Raw genomic sequence first — 21,224 nt, 5'->3', positions numbered from 1 at the left:
TATTGTTTATGATGTTGTACAAGGTGGCTTTTAGTTCATTTATTTCTTTTTATTTTGTTAGCTCCGCCACTTACAACACACTGAGCTAAATTAGGCAGGGTAACCACAACAGCAAGAAGCCAGTTACTGTGGGCCCAATTTAACTTAAAAAGGTAAGATAAGCCAAGATGAATACACTTTGGAAAACAGGTTACTGGACGAGCAAGACTACGAGAGCAGTTACATTTAAGACATATAGCCTTAAACGTTCGAGGGTTTTGAGAAATTGTAAGAAATCCTTTCGTGTGACCTTTGGTGTTTTTCATTGTACAATATAATCGGTTCTCTAAATAAGATAATCTGTGGATTAAATCGTTTAATAAGTGTAACAAATCAAATAAATGCTACAGAAAAGTAATTTCCTGTAGTTTTGTGTTCTTGTATTGTACAACCTGGTTCTAATAATAGAATTAGTGGACCAAATCTTTAAAAGTGTAGCAATTCAGATGAACGCTTTTAAACAGTGCTTTCCGGCTGTGGTCTTGTATGTTTATGCTTTTGTAATATGAAAATTGCAACTTATTCCCTTTGGAGCTCTTGGGTGTGAATTGACACTCGATACTCACCAGAATAAGGCTTCAAGATGGTCAGCCCTGTAACATCAGGGTGTCCCTCCACGGGGCTCTTCAAGACAGCCGTAGCGGGATCCTCCTCAGCACGTTCCAGGAATTCCTTCACGTCAACATAGCGTAAAAGCTCAGAGCCTGTTCCATCAGCATGGATGACAAAGAACCGAGGGACTAACGGGCTCACAGGAGCTTGTTGAATGGGACCCGGCTCAGAAGGCTCCTCTTTTTCGTCCCCTGCACTCTCTGAAGTCACAGCTGTTTCCTTGGTGACAGGTTCAGTTTCCGCCTTGTCAATTGTCATCTGTCCGTTTGACATGACAGTGAAGTGGGTTCCTTTAGGATCTGTCATTTCACAACAGAATTGGCTTGTAGTACGCATGACATACACCCCCTCGGGTGTTTTGGAGCCATCATCCATCGCGGGCTCGGTAAGGCCAGAGTGTTTGTTGCTTTGCACGTCACGGCCATGGTATGACACCACACCTGGATAGCGAAAATATAGGCAAGCAATGAGCGCGATTAAGTGTCGGTAGGTCGTTGGCACTTCATGAAATTCTTTTTTAAACAACAGCTCTAAGCTCAAGAAAACATCGTGATTGTTATGTTACTCACAAACACTACCTTTGTCCTGCCTTGGTTATCCGTAACAGTATTACTTAAAGCAAATTTAAGTTATCCCAGAACATGAGTTTTCAGAGACACTTCTCTATTTTCTGCAAACATTTTGCCTTCTCATTTCTCAATTTTCTCTTTCAAAGTTTACGGTTTTCCGATTCCCACTGTCAGTCATAGGTAATCCAGGAATCGTCCGATTTCTTTTCACCAGGGCCCAGTTGTTCAAAGCTCGATTAAGCTAATCCTGGGTTAACGCGAACTTTGATTCGTGCTTAATTACTAATCAATGAAGACTCTTCAAAAAGACTTTTGTTCCTCAGATTTGACTTAGACTTTTCTATACCACTAGCTTCAAACTAGCTTTTAAAAACAATTTTAGTAAGCTAGATCAAAACCTCGGTTAGTTTTTAATCGGGGATTAGCGTTAATTGGCTTTCGAACAACCGGGCCCTGGAGACTCCTAGACAGCCCAAACAAATCACCGTTTTATTTTGTTGTTGCTTGTTTGTTTTTTCACTAAAAATGAGTTCCATTGCTTTGTGTCTCTTACCCTTAGCTTCAATCTGCAGCTGAGTGTCATCCGGTCTATGAACCACAGACACACCATTCGCCTGAGTGTGTAGTCTCGTGCCATTCCCCCAGATAGTGTCACAGGAACCCAAGTCACTATCAAATATCAGTGTAGCAAGTCCCGTGCACTCCACTTTGACAAACATCTTAGTGACGTCAAAGTATTCAGCTTCTTCTCCTGTCTCGTTATCTGGAGCCCGTAATTCTTGTTTGTCCTGTTTGTAGAATGTTGTAATGCGTGTTCCATCTGCGTGCTCTACAATCCGTGTTCCGTCCGGGCGCTCCACCGTCACAACGTTATCTTCACGCGTTTTGAGGACCTAATAAAAGTGGAAATACATTTTTAAAGTGATGGTTTGGCTTGTGAACAGGATTTCTAGCTGAGAAGTGAGGGACACAATTGTGAGTCGTTTGTTAACAGTTTGACAATTTCTTTGATAGAGCAGTTTTCAATTGAGTGTTGAAAGTAATTCGCGTTTGCTTTGGATTTGCTTTGCCACGCTCCGTGATTGGGCAGCAAACATCGCGCCACTTTCTCAACCAATAAGAAGCAAAACCAAAAACCAATCGTGACTTGATCGAACGCGTTTTCCCGCGCTTGGCGCTGCTTGAACGCATTTGCTTTCAATTCTGATTGGTTCACTGTGCTGTTTAACACATTCTCCGCTGAAAATCACGAAACGTCTTTTGTAATCAACACTAACCTGTCCACTTTGAGGACAAGTAGCTAAGGAACAGTGCACCCCAGGAACAGTCACATGATCTCCTTCAGATGAAGTCGTAACCTTGTTCCCGTCAACTCCCGTACTGGACCATTCAGGGACTTTCTCGGGTAAAGATATCGCTGGCACCAAAGGCTCCTCTGAGGGCTTTTGATTTAAAGCAGGTCCACGAATGCTCTTTCTCGTGGCAGGGTCCTGCCTAGCGACCGCACTACTGGGTTTGCTAGTGGCAGGGGCGCTAGGGGGCTTGATGGGGTATGACTGACACTTGCTTATTGCACCATCCGGAAAAAGGACCTGGACGCTCCCGTCAGTGAGTAGCTACAAATAAATACACAACTGTCAAGTAAAGAACTCTGAACACTCAATAGGCCATTTCCGAGTTGCATTGAACCTCATTACCCAAACGAGGCTAAGTGCAAAGCTCTTCGTGTGAAAAATGTAATTTCTGGCGTTTGAATGGCGTGAATGAATTAGTCAGAGATTAATATTCTGACGGCACGATTTCGAGGTTCGTGGGTGGTTGTGGGGTGTTCTTGAGGTATTTAGGGTTTTTGGCGGGAGATTTGGATCATTCTAGGTCAGTCACTCGTCCTTTCCATTCGTTTTTCTCATGGCGGTTCCCACTGAGGTTAGGGAATTTATCAGTAGTTCGCTCGCTGAAAACAACAAATCCTTGTTAGCGCAGATTTATAAATTAGTAGTTGATTCGGTTGAGAGTGTTAAGCGTTCTAGTGTAGATAGAAGCTGCCGATGAGCAGTTGCGTGAAATCAAAAAGCTTCGTCGAGAGGAACCGAAATCGTTTAAAGAAAACGAAATTCAGTACGAATTAAATTCAAAGCTGCAAGATACCTTGGATGAAGCCAAATCTCATCTCAAAGCCAATGCAGTTGACAAAGCCAAAGCCTCCCTATTAGAAGGTACGTCAATGGTCACCGAAAGGCAAAGCTTATCCTTTTAGCAGACAAGTCGAGTTAGATCCATTTTGAATGGGATGACTGACTGACGCATCCTAAATAAACTTTCACATTGAATCTCTCGTGTGAGTGTAGTCAGAATTTAGTTTTGTTTGCAACGTATGAAAACTAATTTTCATAATAAAAACTATACACGAAGCCTTGCTGTCATAGCGAGGTTCAAAGCAACTCGGAAAATGGCCTATTGATATAGGATAGTTTTAATTCAGTCAAATAGAGGGCCACAAGTTTCTTTTAATAAAGGACTTTACTAAGTGTTAAGAATTGTCTTCATCGTAGGATCCTCACAAATTTACAACTGCAAATCTAACCAGAAATGCCTGTAAAACGCTACAACATGATACAATCCTCAGATTCAGGGGTTTCATTTACAGCCAGCCATGAGGCAAGTTAACTGTCTGTGAACACAATTTTTCCCGGTTGCTTTTAAGATCTCAACCAATTTTTTTAACAAAAAAAAAACATATCCAAGTTAACTACCCCGCCCAGGTTCAATAATCTCTTAGCCAACTGCGCAAAATCTTAATGAAACCCCTGCAGATCAGTTCACACCATATGTTGGTCAATTGTGATCGTCCGGGCGAGTCTTTTGACTCTGATGATGACTTCCGGTAAGGCTGTCCAAACATCAGGCAATTTTTAGGGAGCTTAAGCACAGACGTTTGTGAGCCATGGACGGCAGCCGGAAGTCGAACGTTTGCTTTTTTTGCCGTGGTTTTGCTCTTTACCACGGATAGGAAAAGCTCTTGTTGATGACTGTGGCTTGACGTTACAAACGTGATGTCGTGAAAACGCTCCAAAAAAGGGAAAATTCATTTTCCGGTGGCCGGTGGCCGTGGCTCAAAAACGTCTGTGCTTAAGTTCCTAATATCACCGACAGCAGCCCTGTTCAGGACTACACACCATGATTACAATCACCCGGACAATGACACTTTACAACTAATTATAACAACTCCGGAGTTCAAATCATTTCCTGTCTTTGCTACGTAAATTTCACATCTCACCTTAATTACAGTCCCATCAGTCATCACGGTCCGAGAAGTCTCTTCTGACGCTGGTTTTTCTCTATTAGGTCCAGATGGCCTGACGGGATAGCTCTGCCTCACAACCACCCCTCCCCTGTCATCTCTGCTCTGATAACAGTCATCGTTTAAGTACTGCACGTGCTGTCCATCAGGACATGTGACGTACATGTGCTGGAATGGCTTCTTTAGTTTCTCCTCTTCCGCCTTTCGCCGTGCTGCGACATAAGCACAGCGACAGTATAATGAGCAAGTTTAACTAATTTTCATAACAACAATTGCACTTAGCCTCGCTTTCTTAATGAGGTTCAAAGCAACTCGGAAATGGTCTGTTAACACTCCACCCCCCCCCCCCCCCCCCAGCCTTTACAGTTGGGAATGAGAAGTGTAAATACCTTCATCCTCAAGCCTCAGTCGCTCTTCTTCTTGTTGTTGCTGCATTTCCTCCAATCTCTTTGCTTCTTCTTCCGCTCTCTTACGCGCCTTAGGGGACCCTGCCTTAGGCTGCGGACTCGGCGTAGGTTGAGGGGGAGGGACATCAGCTGTCAAATGGCCAGTTACTGTGTCTTCTGAATCTTTGGCGTCTTTCTTTATAAGGGACCCTGAGGGACCATACCCGCTCAAGGCAACGATCATACCATCGCTGAGCTCCGCCACGAAAGAACTGAAATCACAGAACGGTTTTGGAGCCTTCGGCTGCTTTCGTTGGTCTTTCTCTGAGGCTTCAACTTCACTCTTTTCCACTTCTTCAACCTTGCTCTCCGCGAGATTATTCTTGTCCAACAAGCTTTCTCCATCTTCCTTCTCTCCCGAACCCTCAGCTTCTTCTTTTGTTAGAATCTCATCTACCGGCTCCAAGAAATGAAGCACAAACATGTTCCCATCCTTGAACACTGAGGTGGACACGCTTCTCGCTCCCTGCACATACTGTGACTTGTTGACCTGTATCTGACCCCCATCAGCAGGGAACATTGTCGATAAGGACCCAGACACGTGGATAAGATTGTCACCTGTGTCATAGCCAATGAAATCGTACGGTTTGTCGTCGGGTTCCTCCACAGGAGGAGCCTCAGGCTCCTCAAATTCCCCGGAACGTGATCGGCTTTGAAGCCCTCTCTTGCTTGCAGCGCTTTTAATTGAACGAGAGCCTTTCGCCGAAGGACTCCGACCAGATGCCGACTTCTGCCGACTAGAGGCCGAACCGTCACGTTTCCTATCTGAAAGAAAAAGGAGCAATTAATTACATGAGAACAAATCGGAGTTAAATACCCACAATTTTCTTTTGGCTGCTTTTCCTTTTTTGTTTTCTTCAAGCAGGCAATTCCAGCGGTATTATAAATTGATAGTACCATAAATAACGACACATTTCATTCGAAGACAGGCTATCGATTGACGTCTCTTCTTGAGTTTTAATCTGTGTTTGGCAAAGCCAAAACCAGTCTATCTGGACCAATCCTGTTCACACGTTTCCTATATGTTCTTGTTTACTTTGATTAGCAGTTACTATTAGTCATGTTAAGTGGCTTTGGTGTGTTGGTCAGTGACCTAAAGCATTGCCTAAGGAGAGTCATTGCAAAACACCACATCCTACCGGACTATTTCGAGTACTTTAAGAGTAAAATTATGCAAGCTAATCATCGACATAAAATCCAGTTGAAATCAGCAAGAGTGAATTGTTTTCACTCCTTTTTCGTTAGAATCGTGAAACACTGGAACGTCTTACCAAACCACCCTTTTAATGAGGGACACAATATCAATAATTTTACAAAGAATTTGAAAAAGCATATGAACATTAACTAGTATTTTTTACTGGTCTTTTTCTACTAGTCTATAAACATCCAAGTTTTGACATTGTGCATAAACTTTGCATAGTATTTACTTCTTCTTTTTTGTTGTTAGTTTTCACTAAGGGAACCTTTAAAAAAAGGGATAACCTCAAGGCTCTCCTTTTCAGGTTGATTTGAATTTGAATTGAATAAAGTATTATAATTACAACTACAAATTAGCACACTCGTTGTCTTATTTCACTCTTTTCGTTTTCTTAGGTCCCTTATCAAGGCTATCCAAAATCTCAGGAGATTTGCCTGCAGCATTTTCAATGCTGGAGAAGATAAAAATGCCGAACAACCCAGGGTGTCTATCTGGCTACACCGCTGTTGTTGCATGAAGATAGGAACACTTTGGTTAATAACGATGATTGAATAACATAACATTATTTATTGTTTATTGTTTATTGCCAGCAAATGGTGACAGATAATTTGAAGGTGATAACTGATAACAACAAGAACCGCAATTCAATCTCCACTATAATGACAAGTCACAAGCACGTGCAAGTCTTTCACATCCGGGCCGTGATCACAAGTTACGATCACAAATCGACGCAAACTCCAACACCAATGACATGACAAACAACACCAAATTCGATCTTGCAACTAACATGCAATTTTAAGTAGGAACTTCCTCAATTCTTCTACTCTCGAAAGTTCTAGTTTCGAACATTCTGGCCCACAATACAATACAATGCAATACAATAGCCTAGCTGTTACAGTTTTCCAATTTACGGCCATTTTTAATCTAGTATTCAACTTTCAAACCGTTGCATCACTCACGGGAAACCGGTCTAGATAGAGCAACCCTAGTAATAAAATACCATCGTATGATAGACAACACAAAATTCGTTCATGCAACTAACATGTAATTTTATGGAATTCCATAATCGTTTTACCCTCGGTAGTTCCAGTTTCGAATTTTCTGGCCTGCTTTCAATGAGTATTCAGCTTTCAAACAGTTGCAATAATCACAAACGGGTCTTGGCGGGCAACCCTTGTAATATAACACTAAAAACATTACCTTTCAGTTATTAAAAGGTACGATAAAAAAAGTCCCATGCTGTCACAATCACAAGACAAACAACACAAAACTCGGACATAAGATTTTAATAATAATAGGACTAGTTGCCACAAGCGTTTTAACCTTGAACTGTGCGTACATCGATACTTTTCTCAGTATCCAGTTTTCAAACAATCAGGCAAGAAGTTCGCACCATATCGTCGTGCAAGAATGTCTGCTGCAAAAGACAAGGTACAGGCTGTAAATCAAAAACTACTTCGGCGACTTTCTATTTATTTTAGTTGTTGTTGGTTTTTTTTTTCATAACTTGTTCCTCTCTATTGTTGTTTGTTCAGATTGTGCTTGAAGACGAAATCTCACCCGAAACGGTGGAAGAGGAATCGAAAACAACTAAGTCCAAAGGTAAACTGAAAATCGTTATTAAAAGCTGAGGAAAATGTCAGGAAAGAAAATTCCTAGTAGCCACATATGGTCATTTACAAACGTACCACAGAATCGACTGGGGCTCTGTCAAGTGCGTTACCTACAGTAGAAATTATTATCAACGACTCACTCATTTGGGTTTCTTCTTTGCCTTTAAAACAAAAATGACGTGTTTTTAACATTATTTCGAATACTATTTCGAGTACTGTTGGAGTAAAATTACGCGAGCTAATCATCGACATAAAATCCAGTTGAAATCAGCAAGAGTGAATTGTTTTAAGTACTCTTTTTTCGTTAGAATCGTGAAACACTGGAACGTCTTACCAAACCACCTTAAGTTTTTAATGAGGGACATAATATCAATAATTTTAAAAAGAATTTGAAAAAGCACATGAACATTAACTACAGTCGACTCCCGATAACTCGAACCTTCAAGGGAAATTGAAAAAGGTTCGAGTTATTGGAAGTTCGAGTTATCAAGGGTAAAATTATATAGAAAATGACCTGAAAGGAAAGGAAAATTGGTTCGAGTTAGCGCGAGGTTCGAGTTAGCGAGGGTTCGAGTTATCGGGAGTCGACTGTAGTATTTTTTACTGTTATATTTTACTGTCGGAAACCGGATATTAGCGACAATGAAATGTAGTGAATGTGTATTGTAAACTTGATTGACATGTGAATGATTTTGACCGAGAGAAGGATTTGTTCGACTGAGTATTGAAGGAGATTGTGACTGCGAGTGTTTATTAAAGAACGTTATACAGTCCTCTTGAGTGGAGTAGAATATTTTGTATATCTACTACAGGTAGTTTATAATTATCCAAGTTTTAACATTGTACATAAACCTTTCATAGTATTTACTTCTTCTTTTTTGTCGTTAGTTTTCACTAAGGGAACCTTTAAATCAAAGGCTCCTGTGAGCCAACTCGTGAATGCAGATGACACATCAGTAATTGAAATTTAGACGGCTACGGAAACTTCCTTGAAAAGCTAAAAGAAATTATATCTTTGCCCGATTATGTAACGAAAAATAACCATTCTTGTACTTTAAAAATGATTGTCAAATTATTCTCTACAGATTGAATAAGCCGATTATTCTGATGCGCCGATTAAAAAAAATCACGTGTTTTTTTTTATTCAAAGTTCATAGAGGCACGCCATGTGCAGCTACGTCATGGAAATTCGTGTCCGATAGTCGAGGGTCCCCAATAGGGTTCTTCAATCCCGCCATCCCGCACAAAAGTTTCCTGCGAATCACCTCAGTCAATAATTCAGTTAACCTTTTATTTTTAGAGCTTGTTCTTTTCCTTTTTTTTTTTGTTTTTCTTTTTTCTCTCAATTGAATGGTGATGGGTGCCTTTCTTATCACGCTGATCCTTGGAAAACTTTTCAGTCAAGGATAATGGCCTTCAAAGTCTGAAGAGCACTGCTGCTCATGTACCACAACGTGGAACTGCAACAGATAATTGAAAAGGTGACTGAGGCCAAACACGACTCCCGCTGGCCTTAGACTTCTGGCGAAATCTCTCTGTTGACCTTTTGATTTTGATCATGACGGAAACTACTCAAATTTACCGAATGGAGGTTTTCTTATCATTCGGAGCCCTTTGAGTTAGTTCCTTTATGCCGTTGCGTACGTTAGCCTCTGTGGCATTTGTTTAGGTTTATCGGCTCAAGTTAACTGCAAGGTCTCAGGAAGCACAAAGAAATGTTATCTGTAAAGACATAGGACCCGTAAATTTCTTTTCTCGTCCAGGACGGTGACAGCGGTGGGCTCCTGTTTATAACAATTTATTTACTGTTCAACCACCAACCGCGTTCCTAGCTTCAGAGGACCCTGGGAACAAGTTTGTTCAACATTTGCAAAGAACGAGATGTTAACCAGTATGTTTGTAACATTCATCTCTCTCCTTAGGTGAATTTCAGGCATCCTGACAGTGACAACTAGATTTTCATCGTACATTTTTTACACCGGACTTCCCGGATCTCGTTTCTTTAGAGTTACATTTCCCGCATCCCGCTTCGTAAAATCGTCAAATCCCGCTTCCCGTCCCTAATTCTAATCCCGAATATCGTCGCTCTTTTTCGTTAAAATCCCGAATCCCGACCTTTCAAAAAGCCAAATCCCGGATCCCGAAAAACCTATTGGGGACCCTCAAAGTCCGGGGCTACTGGATCTAGTGGATTCTGACCATCACTTGCCCGATGGGCAAGTGAAGGTCTTTTTGAGAATTAAAATTACAAAATTACTGTAGGGCATACTTTATTTAACCTCCAGGTAGATTTGTGTTTTCAAGCCGATCTCACAAAAGGAAATCTGTTCAACAAAGTATCGCATTACATTTCATGCCGGACATATTAAAATGTGTGAAATTTTTCCTTTGGAGTTCAGTCCACGCAATCCTCAAGTAAAAATAATGAAATATGACAAGCTGGTCGACCCTGTATAAAAACAATTTCCCTGACTTGTCAGCGACCTTACAAGCCATGCTCAGTCAAAATTGTTTCGTCTCGGTCAGTCTCGGTATCCGGGCTGGAGTGTTTATATGGGAAAAATTTCCAGCTCGGTTACCGAGATCTCGGTAACCGAGCCACTCGCCTCGCCACTCTTTTCTTTACAAAAATTTCGATGTGTTCATATGTGAAGGCAGGCTGGCCCGGTTACCAAGATCTCGGTTTTTGCGTCCGAGATCTCGGTAACCGAGCTGGAAATTTTTCCCATATAAACAATCCAGCCCGGATACCGAGACTGACCGGGACGAAACAATTTTAACTGAGCATGGCTAATAAGGTCGCTGACAAGTCAGGGAAATTGTTTTTATACAGGGTTAACCTCCCGATTTCCCTATTCAGGATGTTTTTGTATTTGTGTTGAAGCCTCCTGAATAAATGTTATGTTAAGTCGGAACGCGGGTCCACGGGTATTTTGGGCCTTTAGGACACGGGATTAAATTTCCCATATGAACAGAACACAAAATTCGTCCCGCCTACCGGGCTCATATGAAAAGGCCCTAAAAAGCATCTTGTTTATTCAAAGTCCATGCCAACAATTACTTTTAAATTAAATTATTTTTAATTCAATTATTTCTCAATTAAATTATTCTTAATTCTTAAAAGACAACGATTTTTGTGGAAAAAAAAAAACGAAAAAACCTACAACTTTGCTCAGATTAAACGAAAAATCTCCATTCTTACACTAAAATGATTGTCAAATTATTCTCTACAGAATGAATGAGAGAATTCTGATGCGTCGTGAAAAAAATTTTCACGTTTTTTTTTTTCACTAATTGAGTTTACGACCCCGGACTTTCTGAAAAACTTTAAAAACTTGTAACTTTGCTCAGATTGAACGAAAAATCTCCATTCTTGCACTAAATGATCGTCAAATTATTCTCTACATATTGAATAAGAATTTCCTGATGCGCCGTGGACAAAAAATGTTCGCGTGTTTTTTCCACTAATTGAATTAAAAACTCATTCACTGAGCACGCCCGAAAGTTAACGACAGAACCGACCAACCAACCAAGTCAACAATCAGTTATCGCTATAACTCGTTCATTGCGCTACGCGCATTCACGAGTTAAAAAGGGATAACCTCAAGGTTCTCCTTTTCAAGTTGATTTGAATTTGATTTGAATAAAATATTATAACAACTTAAAATTAGCACACTCATTGTCTTATTTCATTCTTTTCGTTTTCTTAGGTCCGTTATCAAGGGTATCCAAAGTCCCGGGAGATTTGCCTGCAGCATTTTTAATGCTGGAGAAGATAAAAATGCCGAACACCCCAGGGTGTCTATCTGCCTACTCCTACAATGAAGATAGGACGGGACCTTTCACAGAGTAGTTTAAATGGCATAATATCATCGCTACCTTAAAAATAATTGACAATTTCTTCACAAATTTTCATGGAAATTCCCGCCGCAGCTTTAATCGAACAGTCTTTCACAAACAAAGAATGAATAAAACTAAAATATTTAAGTTACGTTTTCGTACCTTTGTCGTCTTTTTTCTCTGGTGAGGCGCTTTTCTCGCGAGTCTTTGCACTTCTTTTCGGGCTTCGTGTGCCGCGTGCACTTTTCTTTCCTTTCTTTTTGCTCTTCTCTTCCTCTTCCGCTTTGATGAGCGCCACTTCCTGTCTGGTCATCAGACCGTAACGGCTACCAACCTTCAGGGGGATGCTGGGTTGTTCTGGTGCCGGTGGGGGAGGGGTGGGTGTCCTGGCGGCCTGTGCACGTATCCTTTCCTATGGTTGGTGTAGAAATAGACATTTTACTTAATCATAATTATATATATGATTTGTTTCGAAGAACAAATTAAGGTTAGTAAGGTGCTCAATACGGTAGAGATCCGCAAGGGCAACCAGCTAAGAAGCCTTTTACATAGGAGTGCATAGGACGTACCGTCCTTAATTACACGGGTGATTTTAGTGCGGTTTTCAATTGAGTGTCGAAAGTAATTTCGCGTTTGCTTTGGTTTTGCATTACTACGCTCTGTGATTGGTTAACAAAACTCGCCCACTTTCTCAACCAATGAAAATTCAAACCAAAACCAATCGTGTTTTGGCCGCTCGCGTTTTCCCGCGCTTCGCGCCGGTTACATGTATTTGCTTCGAATTCTGATTGGCTCGTTGTTTTGTATACATCTGTTGCGATTGGCCAGAACAATTACTTTGGTTTTGGTACTCTGACACTCGATTGGAAGCCGCTCTAAATCGCGAGTGTAAATTACCGGTAATTTTCAGTGTGATTTCAAGACGCATTGCAATTTTCATTCGATGGGGACGGAGTTCATGTGATATGAGCAGAACAACTTTTCAAAGGATGGAATTTTCTCGAGATTATCATCACGTCACGTCGGTCTCCTGCTGAAAATCACAACAAACCTCCCTTTGGGCATCGTAAATACCTGTTCTCGAACCCAGTCTCCAATCGAGGTGACCACGTGTTCAAGGTAGTTTCTGAAGCCCACATTAGAGTGCAGTTTTGTGCTCCACGAAGACGTACTGTCATTGTTGGGTCCAGTAGGATTGTGTAACGCAAGTAACAGCGAGTGGTCACGCTTGTGGTAGTATGTGTCCATATATGGATTGGATAGTCGTGCAGATTCCAGGACCTGTTAAATAACAGGGACAAATTAGATAACGTTTTTAGATGTGTATCGTTATTGAGTGAAAGACTTTGTACATAACCAGATTACTACAGCTTTCCGATACATCCAAACGCTCAAGTCAGACTTGACTGAACCAATGGATTTTTGACGCTACCTTCGATGTGCTTCGAGAACAACTTCGAAAAAAAAAAGGAAGTATTTCCTTCGCCTGATCCATAGGTTGCAATTGTTGGTGGACATTTGTTGGGCGACAAATTTCCAACAGTGTATCATGTGATGTTGAAGTTTCAACATGTCGAACATTGTTCCACGGAATAGAGGCTGGCTTTATTCCGTTCCACAACGGCGTGCAACAACTTGAACGGCAAAATAAAAGATCAAGCAATTTATCATGGCGCCTAAAGGCCATGCTGATGCTCAACACTGGACTGGGGGCGACTTAAAAGGGAAGTATCACGAAAATTTGCTGTCATTTCAAAACCCGAAAATGTTTGACTGTCAGCAGAAACAACGAAATAATTGTCAAGTTTGTTAAAAATTGTCACCCCAGTGCAATAAAACTGTCGATGAGTGCCTCTGGCCAGAGACAGGGTGGGCCGGTTTGGATTGAAACTTGAAAAATATTAGGCTAATGTTTTTCAAGTTCTCACATTTTTGTTTCCAAAATGCGGTAAAACAGATCACAAGTTGTTTCTTTCAAGAATTGAGATGATTTCGTTCCTCTTGTCATTCTAGAATTATTTGGCAGGTGATTGAAGGTCTTATTTCATCATTTTTAACAAAAGATATCAAAAACCCCATGATACTTCCCCTTTAATGAGCGACTTGACAACTAATGAAGACTTAACATGATTTTTATATTTTTTAAATTTGTATTGTTACCTTTTTAGGTCTTTTAGAGGGCCACAAGTTCGCCAGTAATTTACGTGTTGCCTTACCATGTCAACTTCTGTGAAACACGTTAAAAAGTCGTGTTTCGTTCTATGATTTCAACACTCATTGCTTTGGCCAAATAAGTAGCAAGTTAAGGGTGTAAGGAAAGATTGTACATCAAAAAAGTATGGAATGTTATCCCCATTTGCTGAGCTATGAAAAGCCGCCAATACAATATTTTGCATGCAGACACTTACCTGAATCATAGTCTTGTTGTCAAAATACTCCACAAAACACCATTCATCAAGGTTACGGAATGAAGCAAGAGGAGAGGAGTCAAAATCGCTTAAAAGTCTCACTTTGTCCGAATCGTCATTGGGGAATCTCAACGCTTGAAACTCGCTCAGTTTACTGTATGGATGATCCCACAAATTGGCATAAAACTTGAAAGATTCATCCACCTCTCTAAGATCCACAATATCTCCATTTTGGTTCGCCACCTTGAGTAGCATTCCTTCAAAAGCAAACTGCTTCAGCGCGCGCGCCAGGAATCCATCTGAATCCATCTGGGATTTGCAGAAGTGGCGCAGTTCATTAGCGCGTGCTTCACGCTCCACGATCTCGCGCCCGTGCAACGCGGGAAGTTCTTTAAATTTGCTCTGTGGGAACAGACTAAGCATGCGCAGTTCTGCTTTCTTGGGATCAAGACCATTGGCTGGCTCGAGATGATGCAAGCGAGATGTCAATGCGTCATTGTAATGAAGGATCACGGGTGATTCCTGGGTTTTGCGAAGCTTGTTGCTGTCGGTGACGTCCGTTACAGCCTAGTAACAATCAAATTAAATCATGAATTTTTAAAGTACGTCTGACTAATTTCCGAGGTCTAATCTTTCTAAAGCCAACTCTCGCTAATCAAGGAATTCAAAGCTGAAGACCAGGCCCCAGTTGTTCAAAGGCAGGATAACTTTATCCGCTGGATATGGCACTCTTCAGCGTCTAAAATATACTTCACGTGAAATGTTGTCCAAGGTTTTCGTACGCTCCCTAATTAAGCTGTGGTTAGAGTGTGAATATTCGCTTGTGCACAAGGAAATACTGAAATCTTTGCACAGATTGAAACTGTCGGATAGTGACTTATCCACTGGATGAAGTTATCCGGCCTTTGAACAACTGGGGCCAGGGTAAAAATCGTTATTGAAATACGCCGTGTGGACAAAATCCGCTTCAATTTTCCCACAAAACCGAGTAAAGATCTTTCTATTTGGTCTCATTTTTTACCCATTTTATATCGTGTGAGTCTTCTTTCCAGCACTGTTTCTTTGTTTTTATTTTATACATAAAAAAAAAAAAAACCACTGATAAGGTAATGTGTCGTGCCAATTCTGAAGAGATGAAATGGGTTAACATGGAATCTAGGAAAAAGGGGTTTAAAGGAGAGCCGGAAAATCCTAAAATGTTGGGCTCACTACAACACGATTAAGGTTAACCCTACAGAATATCGTCCGTTTTGTGGAAGCTCAACGCAGATGCTGTCTTGCTCAACTATCCCTAAGGGAAAGTGTAGTTTTGGATCACTTTTCATTTGTCATAGTTGGCAAAGTCAGATCGGCCGCCTCTTCACAAACAGAATTCACCCGTTTGGATTCAGACATACTATCACGGTATTTTTCAGATGCGCCATTTTGAAGAATGTGTGCAGCCAGCCCTTCAACATGGCGCATACTATTCACAGGCTGATCAGACTCGTTACCCAGTTCTAACAAATGAGAAATGCTCTTAGAAAGACGGGTACTTTGAACTTGACGAACTTACAGTGCCTCTAGTGTCGTAATCTCTCTTTCCGTTTCTATGTCTGAGTTTGTTTGAACTCAATACAACATAATCTCGTTCCGTTACATTGCCCTGCAAGGAATTTGCGATTGCTGGGGTCTTCTGAGTTGTCAAGGAATTTTAGTGGGTGTAGGAGAACTGCAAGTATTCCTTGTGTGACCAGCATGAGAGCTTACCAGTTCGGATGCTCTACTACTGAGCTACAGGAGACTCATTAGTCTCCCACGCAGTCGACTGCGTGGGAGGCTAGAGACTCGTGGGACCATTCAAAAATTGTCTTCTTATTGTTCTTGCAAAGCGTATTAAATGAGCAAAACCAGTCTAGCAATATTTCTTGATTGTTTTTAATAAAAAAAATAATAATTCCACTCACGCTTGTTGGATATGATGATATGATGATAGATAGCCAACTCGGCGCTATGCGCCTTGTTGGCTATCTATCATCTCATATCCAACGCGCGCTCATGGAATAATTGTTAAATATGCCACATTGACTATATAAGAATGATGAATTATTCTAGAAAGTGACACAGACATACTGGGAAAAAAAAAAATCTGAGTGCTCGTATCGGGAGTCGAACCTAGTAATCGGTAGGTCTTAGGTTCGACTCCTGATAGGAACACTCGGATTTCTTTTTTCCGAGTATGCCTGTGTCACTTTCTAGAATAATTCATCATTCTCATTCATTCACCAGGCTGGAAATATACCATCACATTTATTTCATTGACTATATACTAGTAAGGTCTTAGGTTTGACTTCTGATAAGAGCACTTGGATTTCCTTTTTCCGAGTATGCTTGTGTCACTCACTGACTAAAATACATCATTCTCGTATTTTCTATTACAAAGTAATCTTCACGCTGCTGTTTACTGTACCTGTTTTTCATTTTCAGGCAGTGCCAGTCTGGAGGTTTTGCTAGAAATGTAAGCTGCCAGATCATGATTTAGACCATCTCCTCTGGGTGGGGCCACCTGATCCAGTGGATTACTGTCATCTACTGTAGCAATAACCTAAAGTACAGATAATATGAGGCCATTTAGAAGATTTAAATAAGAAAGATTTGCTGTTGGACAGTTCTAAACACGAAGGAGAGATGTTAGGAAGTATTTGCAGTGGTGTAATAAGAAATAGTAGTATTCTTCAAATAAGAACACATGGTTTTAAGTTTGAAAAACATGTTTTGGATGGCCTACATCCATCTTCAGTTTCAAATGCAAATCAGTGGTGTGTTCTCATTTGAAGATTATTTCTTGCCTGCTGTTATTCCGTAAATAGTAGTATTGTATTTAACTGATAGTAATAATTAACAGATCGCGATTAATTAATAGATCGGGGAGAACAAAGTGATCTGTTAACTAGTTTTACAATAAGCATTGTAGAATTATTATTAATTAAGATATTGTAACTACCACTAGTTCAGTCCTTCTGCAAGAAAGTGGAGTAAACAATATTTATCATCATCATCATCATCATCATCATCATCATCGTCATTATAAGTTCATAACTGACCTGTTCCAGCAAACAGTGGAGAATAAGTGGAACACTGTGGCTCTCTGGTGGGACGCTGCTGATCAGGTGATCGTAGTAGCGCTTGTCAATCTCAGTTGTCACAGGAGCTGGGGGAGCATCTAGTGCTAAAACGTGAATCAAATGAGGTGAATGGTAAGGGTAAGCATTAAATTTGTTTAACAGTCATCCTGAAAAAAATAGTGGAAACATTTCATGTGTTTCCACAGAGTCATAGAAATGGTGCTTCCATTTTTTCTTTAGTAAATAGCCCACCAATTAGAAATTAGAATTAGAAATTACATGGTTTTCAATCAGTCAAATTGTGTACTAAATAAAGGTTATTTTACTAAAGGTTTATTTTACTAAAGGTTATTTTGCTGTTATTTTATGGTTATGTTACTGTTAAGTTAATAAGTAAAGATGGGATAAATGTCCTTCAAAACATTGCTCCTGGAGCAGCACATGAAATCTAAAAATGTCATGATTGCAAACATTAAACTGTATTAATTAGCCTCACATAATTTAGCTGTAATGAAAACCTTGAGCAAAAAAAAAAAAAGAAGGAAAGTCCTTGAGAAATTACACAGCCTTAAGACTCACCTTGGGTGGCAGTTGCAGATTGTGAGGGCCCAACATCAGTAGCAGGTTGTACGATTGATGAACCACTTATTGATGGCTTCAGGTGCACAGGAACATGAACCAACTTCATAGAGTCAAGATACTGTTTGTACTGTTCCAAATGATCCAACATGTTGTAGCAAACATCTGCCACATCTTCAAATATCGCTGTGCCAAACTCAGTCTAAAATTACAAAGTTCTAATCAGCTGCGAATCAAATTAATACAAGGGTAATCAATGAGACAATTCAAGCAAAATACTTTATTATAATAATTAAATTAAAGTATTTTTCTGTTTTCTAGTTAACTTATTTTAGGGCCTTATGAAGGGATCTTTGTGAAAGGAGACACAGTTTGTTTTCTTAGGCAAAATATTTAAGTAATTGCTAAAATTTTTGGAGAACGGAACTTTATCCCTAAGTTAGCTCATTTTTTTTATTGTTTAAGCTCAGATTTGCCAGATTGTTTGCAGTGGCCTTCCAGATCCTTCAAGAAATGTTGAATATTTCTTTCCTTTTTTGAGTTTCATTATTTTGGAGTAAAACCCATGGTTGTGGCCAGTTAATTTTTCAATTTCACCCTAAAATGAAACGGAATTTGGTGAGAAAAATATTGAGGCAAAATTTTGTGAAGCAATTTGAAGACCACCTGCAAAAATGTGGCAAATCTGAGCCAAACCAAGCCCTTCAATATTGTACATGTAAGTACCTTTTTCTCAGCATCTAACTCCTGTAGATCACCCTCAGGCACAATATTTTCCTTGACCCTCACTTCATATCTTGCTATGTCTTTAAGCTTATGTCCAGATGGGGCTTTCATCACGATGCTTTCTGATTCTGACCAAAACGTTTTTAGAACAGATTCTTCTTCCAGCCTTCTAGCTTTCTCTTCTGACTCCTGTATTTCTTTGTCGATCATCTCTGGATCTTCCTCCTGGTATTGCAAGGAAAATTCCCAGTCAATATTGCTTTGAAAGTATAAACCCTACCATTTAAAGACAGTCTTGAAAAATTTTATTTGCAAATATGTAGCACTGTAGTTTTTCATCCACAGACTCTAAGAACCACCTTGTACAGTAGATTAACCAGTACCATGCTGGAAAAAGTTAACAAATTATGCTCTTAACATACCGTTTTCATTGAAATGGTATACCTTCCAACTTTTTCTGAGTCAAATGCGTGAGATTTTTCTCTCGTCATGAGCGGGGTTCCCGAAAACGTCCAGCCACTTCCAAAGATTTCCAAGATTTTTCGAAGACTTCCGAATGTTGCCGAAAATGTCCGACGATATTCCGACGACCTTTGAACACTTACGATTCAAACGGATTGTAGACATTTGAAAGCTTTTGCGATTTTTATAAGGAGCAAAGAAATAATACATAACAAATCTGAAATGAAATGAAGATTTTTTAAAGAAAAACTTGTCCGGATTTGTCAGTCAGGCATGAGATATTGCCCTTAATGCGTGAGATCGATGTCTCTAGTCCCCAGGCGTGAGAGTTGGCAGGTATAGAATGGCCACACTTTAATTTTTATCCACAGAGTCAAAAGTTGGAGCCACTTTGTACTACCAGCCTAAGAAACACTTACCCCAAGGCAGGAAAGTACTACTCAGTGACTTTAGTTTGTTTGTCAACGTCTTTTGATTAAAGTCACACTTTAAAGATAATTATCAGTTCAAAAGACAGAACCACCTTGTACGTATAATTATATGATTATGCACAACTGATATTAGTATTAATTTTATAAGTGCTAATGAGGCCTCTTAGTACTATCAATCAGCGCCTTAATTGATGAATGTTTAACCATACATTACAGTGTATGTACATACTGCATTGGTGTACATTGGCGTTGTGCAATTACTGGTCATGCTTTAAGATTTTGTTGACAGACTCAAAAGATGGGTCTTTTGGAGGGAAAATGTTTATTAAGTATACAGTTATCATACTTTGGCTAGTTCTTCTTCTCCTCCTTTTCCGTCATCCTCCTGTTCAGGAGCTGGTGTGAGGCTCTCATAGTTCTGTGCCTTCAAGCAGATAATAGCGTCGACATTTACACCAACTTCACTCAGATGATAGATGACAGGTGCTGTGAGAATGCCGTGGATCAGGACGTAATGTTGAGGACTTCCTTCATCATCAGGCTCATCATCTGGGGCAATTCCAGAAACAAAATTATTAGTAAGGGATCGACCCGAGATTTTCAATTGAGTATTGAAACTGATTTAGCACTGTTCTTGCTTTGTTTAATTTGTTTATGTATGTGAACAAATTGCAGTGTATTACATGTAATCATTGCTATTCCAGAATTAATACCCATACTCCTAACACACAGAGATAACTTATTTTAATCTTCCCCACCACTCTGGAAATTCACTTTTAAGTTAAACTTTTCTTCCAAAAATGTGACCTTTTGACCCCCCCCCCTCCCTCCCCACTGCGAATTTCCATTGACCCTCCTGGCTGTGGGTATGGATGTTTTCTGGAACCACACATTGGCAAAAACAAAACAAAAAAACAGTACGAGTGCATCAGACTGTTCCTCAACCAAGAAGAATTAAAAACAGATACAACCATGACTTGATTTCGTGAATTTTTCTGCATTTAGTGTTTTTACATAATTTTGAGTTCTGATTGATTCATTATGTTGCTTAATCACTTGTTATGGCAGTTACTTTGGTTTTAGCTCTTTTAAATTTACAACACTCATTGAAAATTACTCTTGCCTTCATAGTTTTAAGTTTAATGTGTCTGTCAATTTGGACTAGCTTAAGTGCACTGAAATAGAAAAGCCAACATATTGCCAAAGTGCAAAGATCCCTTGCAACTGAGCTTTAAAGTCTGGTGCCAGTTTATGAGCAGGCTATAATTAAGCCTCATATAATTCTCATACCTCAAAGATAATATAAAGACAGAGGAATGTCCCCCCACATTACTGGTGCAGCAGGACTATTCACATTAATTTTTATAAACTTTGTGTTACAATTTCTGCCTGGACAAAATTGTATTCTGCTCTGTTTATATATTTCCTACCCTTTACTTGAATTTTAATAATGACACTCACTACTCTTTCAGTTCACAGTCTATTCTTGTGACCCTTTGAAATGCTAAAAGTTTTAAATATTTCTAAAGGCACTTCCTTTTTGGTGGATGATGTAGCCTCCCCATACAACCACCCATATGAGGAGTATAATACCCCGCGTCAGTGGAATGAGACATTAAACGGCTACAGCAGATCCTGTACTGCAAAATATATATATAAACTGTCTTACCAATGGTTTTAAAGGTGTCCTCCACATCGCCTCTTCTTTTCAGCTTAGTATCTTTCTTTGGAGATGGGGGCAGGTCAGCCTCTTTTTTACCCTTTTTCTTTCCAGGTGATTTTGATCGTTTTCCTGCAGATGGGCTTCTTCCAGACTTTTTTCCTTTGTCATCCTTCTTGCCAGCTTCAGCAGCCTTTGCAGCCTTAAATAATTATTATAATATAAAATCAAAACTC

General features: G+C 40.0%; 1 protein-coding gene and 1 long non-coding RNA gene across 2 annotated transcripts in view; one reads left to right on the top strand and one right to left on the bottom strand.

Annotated features, from left to right (window-relative positions):
* The window catches only part of LOC146483695 (sperm-associated antigen 17-like), a 35,504-nt gene that overhangs the window by 10,366 nt on the left and 3,914 nt on the right, over positions 1-21,224 (bottom strand). The window contains exons 4-17 of the mRNA XM_085105837.1: positions 20,998-21,190; positions 19,675-19,877; positions 18,436-18,660; positions 17,710-17,911; positions 17,110-17,234; positions 16,476-16,610; positions 14,027-14,593; positions 12,693-12,899; positions 11,781-12,030; positions 4,911-5,732; positions 4,498-4,733; positions 2,498-2,836; positions 1,774-2,113; positions 606-1,091 (exon numbers count right to left, since the gene is read on the bottom strand). Of these exons, the coding sequence (XP_084961963.1) occupies positions 606-1,091; positions 1,774-2,113; positions 2,498-2,836; positions 4,498-4,733; positions 4,911-5,732; positions 11,781-12,030; positions 12,693-12,899; positions 14,027-14,593; positions 16,476-16,610; positions 17,110-17,234; positions 17,710-17,911; positions 18,436-18,660; positions 19,675-19,877; positions 20,998-21,190 (4,330 nt within the window). The remainder of the gene's footprint in view (positions 1-605; positions 1,092-1,773; positions 2,114-2,497; positions 2,837-4,497; positions 4,734-4,910; positions 5,733-11,780; positions 12,031-12,692; positions 12,900-14,026; positions 14,594-16,475; positions 16,611-17,109; positions 17,235-17,709; positions 17,912-18,435; positions 18,661-19,674; positions 19,878-20,997; positions 21,191-21,224) is intronic.
* Positions 7,474-11,727, top strand: LOC146483696 (uncharacterized). The gene is made up of 3 exons (XR_014863819.1): positions 7,474-7,596; positions 7,701-7,767; positions 11,489-11,727. It is a non-coding gene; the product is annotated as an uncharacterized LOC146483696 (long non-coding RNA).

Source organism: Pavona decussata, unplaced genomic scaffold (assembly GCF_977016875.1).
Source record: "Pavona decussata unplaced genomic scaffold, jaPavDecu1.1 SCAFFOLD_38, whole genome shotgun sequence".
NCBI classification, from domain to species: domain Eukaryota; kingdom Metazoa; phylum Cnidaria; class Anthozoa; order Scleractinia; family Agariciidae; genus Pavona; species Pavona decussata.
The sequence above is the reverse complement of the archived record's forward strand: the minus strand, read 5'-3'. Positions and strand labels throughout refer to the sequence as shown.